Below are 14,251 nucleotides of genomic sequence, written 5' to 3'. Positions count from 1 at the left end.
TGTTAAAAGTATATACTTCAGGAAATATAAAATAGGATATGGCATCACACCACAAACATCACAAAAAACATTCATCTTATTCATCCAAGTTGAAGACAGAAAAATAGATACTACTACCAATAAAATCAATCAATAATTACTAAATGCACAGTAAACCCAGAGAGAATCTGAAAAATTTCATTTTCATCTATAGTTTCAATCTTATTAATCATTTTGCCTGATAATTTAAAAGCAGAATCCTCTACATTTTCCCAGTAAGAAAATGAGTGGTAACTGTTCAACGGGAAAGATTATCCATAAGAAGAATGTGGATTTAGTATATTTGTGCTGCTAAGACTTATTTGGAGGCAGTCATTACCTTGCAAAGTACCGTTTTAACAGAAACTTGTGCATAAGAGAACTGCCTTGGTTCCACGGAAGACAAGGACACGGTTCCAACGCACAGTTTCAGTTAACGCAGTACCAGGCAAAGTGAGAATGAACTATGTTTGAAAACCTGCCCAATGTTATTTAAATAAATCCCCCTTCCCCACTCTCCCAGTTAGTGCAGAAAGAAATCTGATGGCCTATTATTATTTATCTATTACATCTACTCCTAGCCATACAAATAGGATTAGAAGTAAATGGAATAGAGATTGCAAAGAAAGAAAACTCCATTCACACACGGCAGGACTGTCTAGCTAGAAAACCCCAAGGAATCTACAAAGAGGCCACCAGACAAATAAGTGTACTTAGGAAGTTTACAGCACTTTATGTCAGAACATAAAAATCAAATGTATTTCTATAAATTAGCAATGAACTGAAAACATTTAACAGCAATATCACTGACAACAATGTTAAGAAACACAGTTCAACAAAATACATACGTTCTGTTTACCCAAAACTACAGAACACTAATGAGATACATAAAAGACCTAAATAAATGGAGAGACCTACATGCTCACGGATTTTTAGGTGGGCAACTATCCCTAAATTGATCTACAGATTCAACACTATCCCCATCAAAATCCCAGCATCCTCAGAACTGGAGATAACATCTGAAATCTCCCAAATCCCAAAACCAGTTTTGTTTTTGACTCCCTACTATTTCTAAGCATTTTCAAATTCTAAAGATCCAAAGTTATACTGTATCACTGATGTAGCATAATTAAATTCATCAGAAAGAATTATTCCCAAGACAGAGAACAATTATTAGGACCAGGGAATGCAAAACATGCCTAAATAAACCGACCGGTAAAAGAATTCTGGGTTTCATAATACTGCTAAATACAGTCTTTTTACTACAGTTACCATGTTTCATTATTGTTAAATCCAATAAAAATAAAAGAGCAAGTTAAACTCTGCTGAGTTCCCCAAAAACTGATTTCCTTTACTGAGGAACTTGTGAAATTACGCAAAACAAAACAAAATAAAACCTATGTTTGGGATTTGACAGAGGTGCTGGTTGTACAACACTGTGGATGTACTAAATGCTAACTTAACTGTGTGCTTTAAAAAGCGGTTTTTGGGGGCACCTGGGTGGCTCAGTCAGTTAGTTAAGTGTTTGACTTCGGTTCAGGTCATGATCTCACGGTTCATGAGTTTGAGCCCCATGTCGGGCTCTGCACGGACAGCTGGGAGCCTGCGGCCTGCTTCGGATTCCATGTCCCCCCCCACCTCCCCGCCTCTGCCCCTCCCCCGCTTGCACTCTCTCTCTCTCTCAAAAATATATTAAAAAAATAAAAAATAATGGGGCGCCTGGGTGGCTCAGTCAGTTGGGCGTCCGACTTCGGCTCAGGTCACGATCTCACAGTCCGTGAGTTCGAGCCCTGCGTCGGGCTCTGGGCTGATGGCCCGGAGCCTGGAGCCTGCTTCCGGTTCTGTGTCTCCCTCTCTCTCTGCCCCTCCCCGGTTCATGCTCTGTCTCTCTCTGTCTCAAAATAAAAATAAAAACGTTAAAAAAAAAAATTAAAAGAAAAAATAAAAATAAAAAATAAAAAAATAAAAGTAAAAGGCAGTTTTTTATTATGCGAATTTCATTTCAATTAAAATGGTATTACTGAAAAGTGCCTAAATTTATTATTCACTTATACAGTGTGTCTAAAATAATGGAATCAAGAAATTTCCAAAGGAAACGGGACTAGAGAGATGACCTAATTCATTCTTCTAATGATCCAGAAACACAATACAATTTTGGTATAATTTTTTTTATATCAACAAAAGTGCAATTATATTATTTTAGGTTTAAATAGTAAACTCTCACTACCCAAAGAGATTTGAATTTTTAGATGGACTTATTATACCTGACTTTGTTATGCACATAATGATTTAATCTGTGCATTTTTCTTATAATCACAATTTGTATCACATATATCATAAAACTACTCACCTGACTATTCTTTTCTGAAAGACCAGACTGTCAAGGGCAGGAGGTAAGATTTTTTTTTCTTCTGTGTTTACACAGTGCTCAGAAAGTGTTCAATGGCAGCAACTAGAGTTTCACAAATGTTTCTTCACCCAATACAGGGCTGTGTTTTTGTTTTAACTACACTGATTATTTCTCCCATCTTATTTTTCCATAATAATGAATTTATAGTTACTTCTTACTCTCTTGCTGCATATCTGCTTCCTCAGAGCTCAGTGATAGAGCCCTCTAATTCACAGGTACAAAGCATAATATGGAGCCCGAAGAACACGGACCTTTTTTGTATGCCTATGTCCCTTTCTAGCCCTTTCTAATGATCTGTGGTTACTTTGATACTTAATATGTATAAACTCCATGGCACAGAATGCAGTGTAATATTTGAGCCATCATTATTTGTCAATATAGTGACTTATTTTTACCTAAACAGAAAAAAATGCCTTCTACTTACAGCCACAGCTTCTGTTTTCACATCATCGTTGCTATCTGGGGCAGTGAGCTCTATGAGGACAGGGCACACTTTGGTCTCCACATCAAATCGCTCAATTAACTCCTGCTCCAGCAGAGCCAGCAAAGCTGCCTGACTTGTTTTTCTTACCTATGAAAAAAGTCAGCAGTGTTAACAAAGTACAGACACAACAAAACTCTATCACTTGATTTTCACAAAACGGAAAACTTTTCATTTCAAAGGGATCCGTAAGTGGCAAAACGTTGCAAATAAAAACTGACGGCTATGTTCTCCAACTGTTGCAAACACAGAACCCCTGCAGACTGTGATATGACAAATGGTGACTCACAAATCAGCAAACTTTCTGAGGGACACCCATGAGGGTACCGCGGGAGAATGCAGCAAATGACACGGTCTCTAATGCATTAAGGAGACTCCCTAGATTTGCAACACTCTCAATGTATTCTTGTCTAAGACAAACGGTCATCTCAAAAAATGGAATGATGAGTGGAGGAGAAAAAAAATTCAAATGAGACCCCCTAGGGTAGGCCATTCTACATACGTCATACTACACAAATTTCCATTAAGAACACATAAATGGCACTCTTACCTGATTATTCTGATCTGCGAGATATCTAACCACAATAGGTAGTAAGTATTTGGAAAAAGCATATGGGATTGAAGGCCGGTTTTCTTGACAAAACAATGCAATGTGAGGCACCTGTTCCATCAGCTCTGCTCTCACAGTTGGCTCTATTGAAATAATAGAAATATGAGCAAACACATTCTCCCACAGTAACAAAATCTATGCATGGGCTTAAGACTAGGAAAGCTCTGGACTTCCATCCTCAGCATTCAAAGGGCTTACAAAATGTTCCCTGACTCTGGGATCCTTTCCACAATCCTAGGCAGGTCAACGCACGAGTGAAAGAAGACCCGACTCCCATTCCACACTTCTATTTTCATACAACACACTGAGTATGCAATCATTTCCTATCATGACTGAATTCATCCATCACCTACGTTGTGCCACATATGCTAGGGGTTAAATATCCAATATTCACATCAACAAAATATAGATTATCTATAAACTCAACTATTTAAGAGCCTCTTAGGACAAGCCATAAGGACTGGTTCCTAATAAATTTAATCACTGCCTGGAGAATTTATAGTTAAAATTATGACTAAAATGGTAAGTGACCATTAAAGAAGACCAATACAGTTAGAGGAAAAAAACAAAAAAACAAAAAAACAAAAAACAAAAAACCTGAAGAGACCCAAGTAAATAGAGCACATTTAAGTGTGGTTTCAAAAGGGAAGTGTCTAAGAGTAATGGCAGAGAATCAGCTAGTTATGTGAGGAAAAAAGGGTGATTCCTATACTACACAGCTTAAACTCGAAGTGAATTAAAGTTCCAAACTTTATTTTTTTTTTTTAAAGATCAAAAGCACTAAAAGACAACATTTTAAAAAATGTTTCACCTTGAGGCAGGAAGCCCTTCAAAGGCAAAGAAAACCCCCAAACCAACCAAGAGACCAACTAATTCCATTTTATAAAGCCTTCAATACAGACAACAGGTCCCATACTCAGTTAAAAGGCAAACCAGCCTGGGAGAAAATACACACATAACAAAGTATTAATAACTATAAACCAAGAATCCACTGTTCAAATGAGTACAAGAAAGAAAATAAGGATACAGACAATTAATTCATAGAAGAAATGCAAATGACTAAGACATACATAGACATGATGGATTATCAATACAATTCACCATATTAGACCCTGTTAGAACTTTGGCACCTATTAATGATTATATTATTAAAGTTACTTTAAGGTAAATATGCATGCATGGGGCCAGAGGAAATTTCTGACTTCAACAAATAGAAATTAATGAAAGTATCAGCGGAAAATGTACTAGCATTTTACAAAGCTAAGAATCTTCTCAACAAACCAATACGTGGAATTTCTATTACATGGCTGTGCCATTTGAAGTTAGACCATAACTGAACAAAAATAGTGCTTCTGCTTTGAAAAATAAAAAATTAGTTAAAAAAAAAAAAAAACAAAAAAAAAACCTAGGCCTCTCCTTTTCCTCATTAACCCTGAATTTGCTAACTGACCTAATAGTTACATGTATTTTTGAAGTACATGAAGGACACAAGTTACAGTTTTAGTTGAGAATGAAATCAGTACGTTTTCTTTCTTCAAAGCCTTCTTAGGCAACGGACCAAAACGGAGCTGAGAAATGAACCCACTGTGAGCTGTCTGGGAGAAACCGAAGGGCTGGGGAGGGATTTCAGAGCTACTGCGATGGTTGAAGGGAGTGAAGGAGAAGGGAGTTGAGCCTAAAGTCTCTAACTTGGTGGGCTGGGCTGATCATGACATCCAAGTTAAGGACTACTGAAAAATATACAGTTGTAAAATTAATGCATATATTCCATTCTCCTAAGCAAACAAGGGGCTTAGAACCTTTAAATCTTCTGTCTGCCTTATCCTTATCAACTTTGATCTTGACTTTTTTTTCCCTCTAAAGTATAGATTTTTATGATTTTATATAGCAAATACTTGGTTAGACTTACTACTAACTTACTAATTTTTTTTTACCCTCATCGGTACATCTTTCATCCAACTCTTTTCTGGTTCAATTTAAAAAATCCATCAATACAGTTACACCCCAACAACATGACAAGCTTCAGAAGTATGAAGAAGCTAGACACAAAAGAACATATTTAGTATGATTCCATATAAAGTTCAGAGAGGCAAACCAACCTATATACTTAGTGGTCAAGATATTGATTTCCTTGGGGAACAAGAACAGGACAGAAATGAGGGGGTGCCCTGAAATGGTTTCTGGGACGCTAGTTCTATTTCTTGACCTGAGTACCAATTACATGGCTTCATTTTGCTTTACTTCATGGGGCTGAAAATTTATAGTCCGTGACTTTTTGTAGTAAGTTTCATTCAATATTAAAGTAACAGAGTCCCTCCCAGCAAGTGTTCCTATTGCCCATGTTTTTCACCAAGTCAGTCCACACTGGTACATTATCGTTCTAAATCACAAAAACACAAACTCTCCAGTACAGCATACAGTATAAATCCTTACAATCCAGACCCCAACTACCTTACTGAACAGCCTCATTACTTTAAACTGTAGACTCAGTAACCTACCTGTTGGGCAAATGGGCCACTATCTTGAACTCCTTAAACCTCTAAACCGGTCTTGTCTTCTCTTCTCCTGAGTATGCTCCTTCCCTTCTTTGTACTTCATCATTCTACTAAATCCAACTCAATGTCACTAACATTCTGAAGCCAGTGCTAATCCTCTCCATTATAATTTATTGTTTAGGAGTTAGCTGCATTCATCAAACTGTTAATTTGATGACAGAAATTCTTATTCACCTTAGTAACTGCTCTAGCATTTATCCTAGATTCTGGCATAGGATTGCACACTGTATTATGTTTACTGAATAAAATATATAAATGTCAATAGAGATATTTACCATGAACTTAACAACTTGAGAATACATATATTGTTTAAGTTTATTTATTGATTTTGAGAGTGAGCAAGTTGGGAAGGGGCAGAGAGACAGGGAGAGAAAGAATCCCAAGCAGGCTCCATGCTGTCAGCTCAGAGCCCGATGTGGGGCTCAAACTCACAAACTGTGAGATCATAACCTGAGCTGAAACCAAGAGCCAGACACTTAACCGAATGAACTACCCAGGCGCCCCAAGAATATATTTTTAAAATCTAGCACCTGGGTGGCTTAGTCGGTTAAGCATCTGACTTCAGCTCAGGTCATGATCTCATAGTTTGTGAGTTTTGAACCCCGCGTCGGGCTCCGTGCTGACAGCTCACAGCCTGGAGCCTGCTTCGGATTCTGTATGCGTCTCTCTGCCCCTCCCCTGCTTGCACTCCGTCCCTAAACATTAAAAAAAAATTTTTTTTTTACATAAAGTTTACCCTTGAACAATTAGGGGGCTGAGGGACTGACGTCCTTTGTGCAGAAGATACACATGCATCTTTTGACTCCCCAAAAACCTGACTACTAATCGCCTCCTATTGACTGGAAGCCTTACCAATAACAAACAGTTGATTAACACATAATTTCTATATTATATATATTGAATACTGTATTCTCACAATAAAGTTAGCTAGAGAAAAGAAAATATTATTAAGAAAATCATAAGGAAAATAAACTTATAGTACTGTACTCACTGAAAAAAATCTGTAAAACTGGACCTGTACACAGTTCAAACCCATGCTGTTGAAGGGTCAACTGTATATACATATATATTAATAAAAACCAGCACTATAGGTGGCAAACAGGTAAAAGAAAATAAACAAAAATTCCTCCATAAGGAATATCTATTTCTACTAAGAAGGAAAAAACCACAATGGGATGAGCCAAAAATTTAAGTCAAATCGTTATATTTCTGACCAGTTAAAATTATAAGGAAAAATTATAATTGATGAGACTCTCCTAAAACCATTCTGGCACAAGCATACACATAAGCAAGTGCATACAAAGAACATCGTAATGAAAAAGATTAACTTACAAATATTTTTTCTACCCTATAGGAAAATAAAAATTACTTAATGCTTATGTAAATAGTAAAACATATTCCCATAAAACAAATTGCTCACCAAAAGACAGGCTCATCGAAAAATTAAAAAATGAGACTGCTGACATGACAAAAAGTTTGTTAGAAAGTGAAAAATAACACATTTTAATAAAGAGATAATAGGCTAAAGAAAAAAAAGTATTTACTTTTGAATCTTTCTAAAATGAAAACACGCTTATGACTTAAGATTATGTTAAAATGGTAAATTGCATGTTATACATATTTCACAAGAAAAAATATTTTAAAGAAACTTAATATAACCATATTCCAAGCCTCAAATCAGGTTTACCTCTTTCTTAAGCAGTCCGTTCTAGCTTTGCTTTGGAGACAAAAACCTTTAGCTTTACCATGTGTGACTGACATTTTTTTTGCAAGTGAGAAAGCATACAAAAAGGAAGCATTTTATATTTGCCTCAAAAAGTTTACAGCCCACTCTGTCCCTTTTTAAAACTTATTCAAAATTATTTTTACGTTTTTAGTAATCCTACGATTAACATACATGATGCAAAACAGTATTTTTAGATTTTTCTGATGAGAAATTTCCAAAATTAAACTAAACAGAGACCAACTATAAAATGTATGAATCTTAGGAACAAGATTTTCTTGTTACTGACACATTTGGGAATTTACTTAGGAAATCTTTTAAAGAAGTCTCATATCACGCTAAGTTTTTTCAATAGTTTTTAAAAACTCAAATTTGGTAAAAGAAACCTTTCTCTGCATTAAAAATATACCTGAATCGTCAGCTAATCTGCTAATTCTTTCCAAAACAGCAATGCAATCTCTTTCATCATCACAGACTTCCCTCAACGTGTCCAGCAAACTCCGGGCCACCATTTGTCTAACAGGAAAAGAAAATAATATAGCATTTAGTGGAATTTTAGAATTTCAAAGTGTAGAATCTATATAGTTATAAAGAAAATTTTTTATATATTTTATAACATAAATTAAGTCACTGATTTCCTAAGTGACAAATGCCACTATGGATTTTATTTTACCAAGATGAGAGAGAATAGTTACCAAAATATTTTTCATCTTTAACTGATGTAACAAATTTCTAAGGTCACTGAAAATTCTATAAAATTTCAAGCGTGATCTTCAGTTATCAAATAATGGGAAAATACACACACTCTTCATTATACAGATGACCTTCACAAATTTTTACTAAATGAGTTTTACACATCTATGCTCAAAAATTTAAGCAAAGACTTATCAGAAAAGTCTGATACAGGTGATCTGGGGACCACCATTGGAGAAACAATGCATTAGGAAGTGTGTCCCAATCCCCTTGAACATCACCTGGCACACAGTAGGTATACAACATCACCTGCTCAAAGAAGAATATACTCCCCTCAGTAATCGCTTTACACAATCATCAAAATTATGCCTAATAGCAAAAAAGTAATGGTATTTTTTTGTTTTGGCCAAAAAGCAAAGAAAGAGTGCCACATGGTTACTAGGATTAAAGAGTAAACAATTATAAAAAAGGCCATGGCTGTTGATTATTAATAAAACGTGGTGACTGAGACTGCACGTTAACAATACTTTAAACTAAAAAACTGTATGTATTTTCCTTACTGAAATTAATGTAGTAAAACCCTCCTTCCACTTCCATAATGAAAAGAATATGCACGTACCTGTTAAATACGTTCTCACTTGCAGCATACTTGTCCAGTCTCCCCAGCGGCGTCAACATTTCATCTTGTGAGACAAAGTCCAGGGCTGAAGGTATAATAATCACATCAGACTCTGAGCTGTAGTCATCCACACCAACTATCAGAGACATCAGAAATACTCCTTATAACACTTTGAAACTAAAAAGTATCCCTTGCCTGTCTGAAGCAGCTGAAATAAAACTGCCTTTAATGTTTCTGGAGTGGTATAAAGGGTCACAAGTGACTCTTACATCAACTCAGAAGCCATGAATAACTGAAGGATGCTTCCTCTCCTTTTCCTACAGATAGGTCTAGTTGTCTCTAGAAACATGGCGGTCAGAGGCTTCAGAAACAGCATGGGGTGATAACTGAGAACTCACATGTTCAATCAGAACACTAACAACTTGTAAATAAATAAAATGTCAAACACGGATACTCTTAATTCTGTAATGCAGTCAGAGAAAAATTCCCCTTATAAACAAAGATAAGAATTACAGCAGACTTCTTATCACAATAAAAGCCAGGAGACAGTAATCTTTAAAGTGCTAAAAGAGGAAGAAGAAAAAAAAGTCTAACTAAAACTCTATACCTAGTAAATAAGCATCTTTAAAATATCTTTGAAATTCGTATCTTTCAAATACAAAGGTAAAATAGACCTTTTCAGACACACAAAAGCTGACAGACCTCATCACCGGCAAACCTGCACTATCAGAAATATTAAAGTAAGTCCTTCAAGCAAAAGAAAATTGTACCAATTGGAAATCCAGACCTACACAAAGGACTAAAGAGCGCCAGAAATGGTAAATAGGTGGGTAAATACAAAAAGACTTTTCATATTGGGGCGCCTGGGTGGCTCAGTCGGTTAAGCGGCCACTTCGGCTCAGGTCATGATCTCGCGGTCCGTGAGTTGGAGCCCCGCGTCGGGCTCTGTGCTGACAGCTCAGAGCCTGGAGCCTGCTTCCGATTCTGTGTCTCCCTCTCTCTGACCCTCCCCCGCTCATACTCTGTCCTCTCTCTGTCTCAAAAATAAATAAACGTTAAAAAAAATTAAAAAAAAAAAAAAAAGACTTTTCATATTTAAAAATCTCTTTGAAAGATAACTGTTTAAAGTAAAAATATGTGTTGCAAAATAAAAAGATAAAAAACGTACTGTGGGGACTCTTAACTATAGAGAACAAACAATAGTTACCAGAGGGGAGGGGGGTGGGGGGATGGGTGGGATGGGTGAAATGGGTGATGGGGATTAAGAAGTGTACTTGTGGTGAGCACTGAGTAATGTACAGAATTGCTGAATCATTATATTGTACACCTGAAACTAATTTGACACTGTATGCTAACCAGAATTTAAATAAAAGCTTTTAAAAAGTACTGTGGGATTTCTAACACATATAGAAGTAAAACGTATGACTATAGTAGCACAAAGGCAGGAAAGAGGCAAAGTCCACCTTCCTAACATTCTTACACTGTATATGAAGAGATATGTATTATTTGAAGTCAGACAGTAGTAAATTAAAGATGTATACTAATTATAAACTCTACAGCAACCATTAAACATGAAAAACAACCCCACCAAAAGTTATATAGCTAGTAAGCCAATAAACGCCATAAAATGGAATCATAAAAAACACTCAATCCAAAAGGCAGAAAAAGAGGATAAAAGAAGTGATAGGACAAACAGATGAGAAATAGCAAGATGAGAGATTTAAATCCAACCATGTCAATTATCACGCTGAACATAAATAGTCTCAATAACCCAATTGAAAGGCAGAGAGTTTCCAAATGGATTAAAAATAACACCTAACATGGAAATAATTGCTTACATAGTGCAGGAAAGTTTTATACAGGTTGTGCTGATCTACAACTCACAGCAAAGGACCTTATTTATTTTGAATCAGAAAGTTGTAAAAACTGCTCAGACGCTCTCACTTGGCCTCTGTTTTCTCCTTTCTCACACACGTCTGTTGAGCTAGCATGGCCTCAAAAACGCCTTTATGCAGGCTCTAGAATTCTATGACTATGACCAAACTGTTTCATCAGCCTCACACTTGTCAATCTTAAAGATAAACATTAATAACACTGACTCTAGTCCTTACAAAGCCTAGAGGGGCAACCATCGAACACTGCTGTGTTTAAGACAAGCCTGGAGCACTTATCTCTGAATGCACACTCCCAGGTCACACATTCAAATACTGATTATGTAGGCTCGGAGTGCAGCCCAGGAGCACCCATTTTAATAAATATTCCTACCAACTCAAATGCAGATTATTGAACTACCGTATTGGAGAAATATATTCTCAGAGGGCAACAAAATCGTATTTTCCTTCAACTTCTGTCACCACTCTATCATGGCTGACAACTGTCTACAAAAGGAGGTGTTCCACTCTGGCATAGGCAATGGTGACAAAGCTTCATTTCTATTTCCCATTACTGCTGCCTCCTGCCAGTATCTGTGGAATCATTCTGGCCTGAATCGTCCTTTCTGAATTCAAGATTTCTTCATCAATTCTTGACTGGACCAATAAAGCTCTGGAAAGCATCATTATGGAGGCCACAAGGATTGGTTACCATAGTTACAGACTGCACGCTTAGATCTTACCCAGTCATCCTGCAAACACCTACCACAGGTTATACAAAAGAAAAACACAAAAATAATCAATAAAAAAAACTATTACCACGAATGAAAAAAATCCTACAGCCTATACCCTGAGTGATGGTACAGTAAATAATATCCTCTGATAAAACAGACAACATAGAGTCAATGTAGCTGTACTGCTACAAGGATTCTATAGTTTATGCAAAGTACAACACTAACTTTAAACAGAGTATGATAAATTAAAGACAAATTATAGTCCTTAGGAGTAATCTCAAAAACATGTAAGAAAGCAGCATAGCTAGAAAGCCAATAGGGAAGTTAAAATGCAATACAAAAAAAATATTATTAACCCCAAAGAAAGTCAGGGAAAAAGCAACAAGAAAAAAAAAAAAAGAGACAAATAGAAAAAAGCAGACCCAAGGGTACCTGGGTGGTTCAGTCAGTTAAGTGTGGACTCTTGATTTGGGTTCAGGTCATGATCTCAGGGTCATGAGATCAAGCCCCGCATCAGGCTCCACACTGATCACACAGCCTGCTTAAGATTTTCTCTTTCCCCCTCTCTGCCCCTACTGCACACATGTGTGCACATGGGCACGCACATGCTATCCCTAGTAGAAAAAAATAAATTGAAAAAAAAAAAAAGAAAAAAGCAGACCTAAACACAACCAGACCAATAATTACGTTACATATAAATGGACTAAACATTTAAAAGCAGAGATTCCCAATTAAAAAAAAGTAACACCCAACTACGGATGTCCACCATAGACACAGCTTTAATGGCAAAATTTCAACTAAGAGATTGAAAAGAAAAGGAATTTTTATTTTTTTGTTTATTATTTATTTTGATACAGAGTACACCTGGGGGAGAGACAAAGAGAGAATCCCAAGCAGGCTCTGCACTGTCAGCACAGAGCCCAACGCAGGGCTTGAACCCACGAAATTGTGAGAACATGACCTGACCCAAAACCGACCCAAAATCCCCAAGGATTTTTTTTTTTTTTTAAGACAAAACATGAAATAGTAAGATAAGAAAGCTGGAGTGGTGATATTATTCTTAGACAAAATAGACAAAGACAAGGAATATTACTGTGGATGAAGAGAGACATTTCATGCCTCCATACCCCACCTGAGGGCTTTCTTTCTAGATAACTAAAGTTTACGGAAATTCACTATGGCAGCAACAGCCCTTTAGGGTTTCATAGCTTTAAAAACTTAGACTCCTCCACTGATGAAGTAAAAAAACCCATGTCATCTTTCCATGTTATTTGAAATTTCAAATTTACCAAAAAGCATATAAAAACAATGATCACTCTGAAATGCTTCTTCAAATTATCTGACCTCCCCAAATTTCCATACTTTCTCAGCTCCCTACACCAGAGAAAGCAATGTTCCATTTTCAGCTGTTTTAAATTTAAGGAAAAGAATGTCTAAAACATAAAAGTTGGACCCATTTTTTAAGATGATTAATTTAACCCCTACACAGTTACAGCAAAGTGGTATGAAAAGGACAAAGGCTCTTTAAAGTAAGACAGATCTGGGTTCAAATGTCATGTTTTGCCACTTATGAACTCTCTATGTGGACTTACACAAATACCTAACTAATTTGGGTCTGCTTCCTCATCTATAAAATAACGCGACTTAAATAAAGGTCAAGACTTTTTAAGACACACATTCAAAGATAATGTCTACAAAGTATGATATGGTGTCAGGCAAATAAGGTAAACGTTCTGTCCCCCCTGCATGTAGGTTTCTTTCTAGATACAGTGAGTCTCGATGTGGTTTCCATGTGTTTTTAAATGTTGTCATCCACGTCAACCAGTAAGAGGGCAGCACATATACTGTAAGTGCCAGGCACTCAACAAGAAACACAGATACAAACATTAGACAAAAAGTGTATGCATGCAGTATGCATGTATAAATATGTGCAGGTATCTATATGTGTCTACATATATACACTAAGAAAAGACACATGGCGTAAGCGTACAAAATATGCTGTTAACTATTATATGTTGTTCATTACTATATGTCTAATCTGCCCTGGTGAGTGAATGTAAGAAGGCTTCAAAAAGTCAAGCAATTCTTGGAAGGTATACTGACTTTGCCAAGCAGGACAGAGGGCAGGCATTCTAAGCAAAGAAATCTAAAGACAATGAGGAAGTAAAGGAAAACTATTAGTACAGGTGGGACACAAGGTTTATACAGAAGTGAGGCAGGAACAGCAGAGGAATGTGGCCAATCAAAATCAACTTAGCCATCTAATTTTTAAAAAGTAACATTACTACATTTTGCAAAATCCTCTTACCTGGCTAAATAAACCACATTACCACCCTATAATTAGGAATGGCATTTAAAATTTGCCAAGCAACAGCTTAAATTCAACAGCAATCACACCTCTTTTGAGCAACAGACAATTCCAGGCAGCATATATACTTACTCAATTGTGCTCTACTAAGACCTTATTAAAATTATTATTAATCAAAACCATCATTTTCTTTAAACGTGCATTTATTTATTTTGAGAGAGAGAGTGAG

At 36.4% G+C, this 14,251-nt stretch overlaps 1 protein-coding gene across 4 annotated transcripts in view; it reads right to left on the bottom strand.

Moving 5' to 3' along the window:
• PPP4R1 (protein phosphatase 4 regulatory subunit 1) overlaps nt 1-14,251 on the bottom strand; it is a 62,626-nt gene that overhangs the window by 33,852 nt on the left and 14,523 nt on the right. For 2 of the 4 annotated variants that reach the window (XM_042962902.1, XM_042962901.1), the window contains 4 exons: nt 9,110-9,245; nt 8,207-8,313; nt 3,460-3,602; nt 2,853-2,999 (listed from right to left, as the gene is read on the bottom strand). In XM_042962902.1, the coding sequence (XP_042818836.1) occupies nt 2,853-2,999; nt 3,460-3,602; nt 8,207-8,313; nt 9,110-9,245 (533 nt within the window). The remainder of the gene's footprint in view (nt 1-2,852; nt 3,000-3,459; nt 3,603-8,206; nt 8,314-9,109; nt 9,246-14,251) is intronic. The other 2 variants (XM_042962905.1, XM_042962904.1) reach the window with 1 other exon arrangement.

The sequence above is a fragment of the Panthera tigris genome, chromosome D3, assembly GCF_018350195.1.
Source record: "Panthera tigris isolate Pti1 chromosome D3, P.tigris_Pti1_mat1.1, whole genome shotgun sequence".
Lineage (NCBI taxonomy): Eukaryota > Metazoa > Chordata > Mammalia > Carnivora > Felidae > Panthera > Panthera tigris.
The sequence above is the reverse complement of the archived record's forward strand: the minus strand, read 5'-3'. Positions and strand labels throughout refer to the sequence as shown.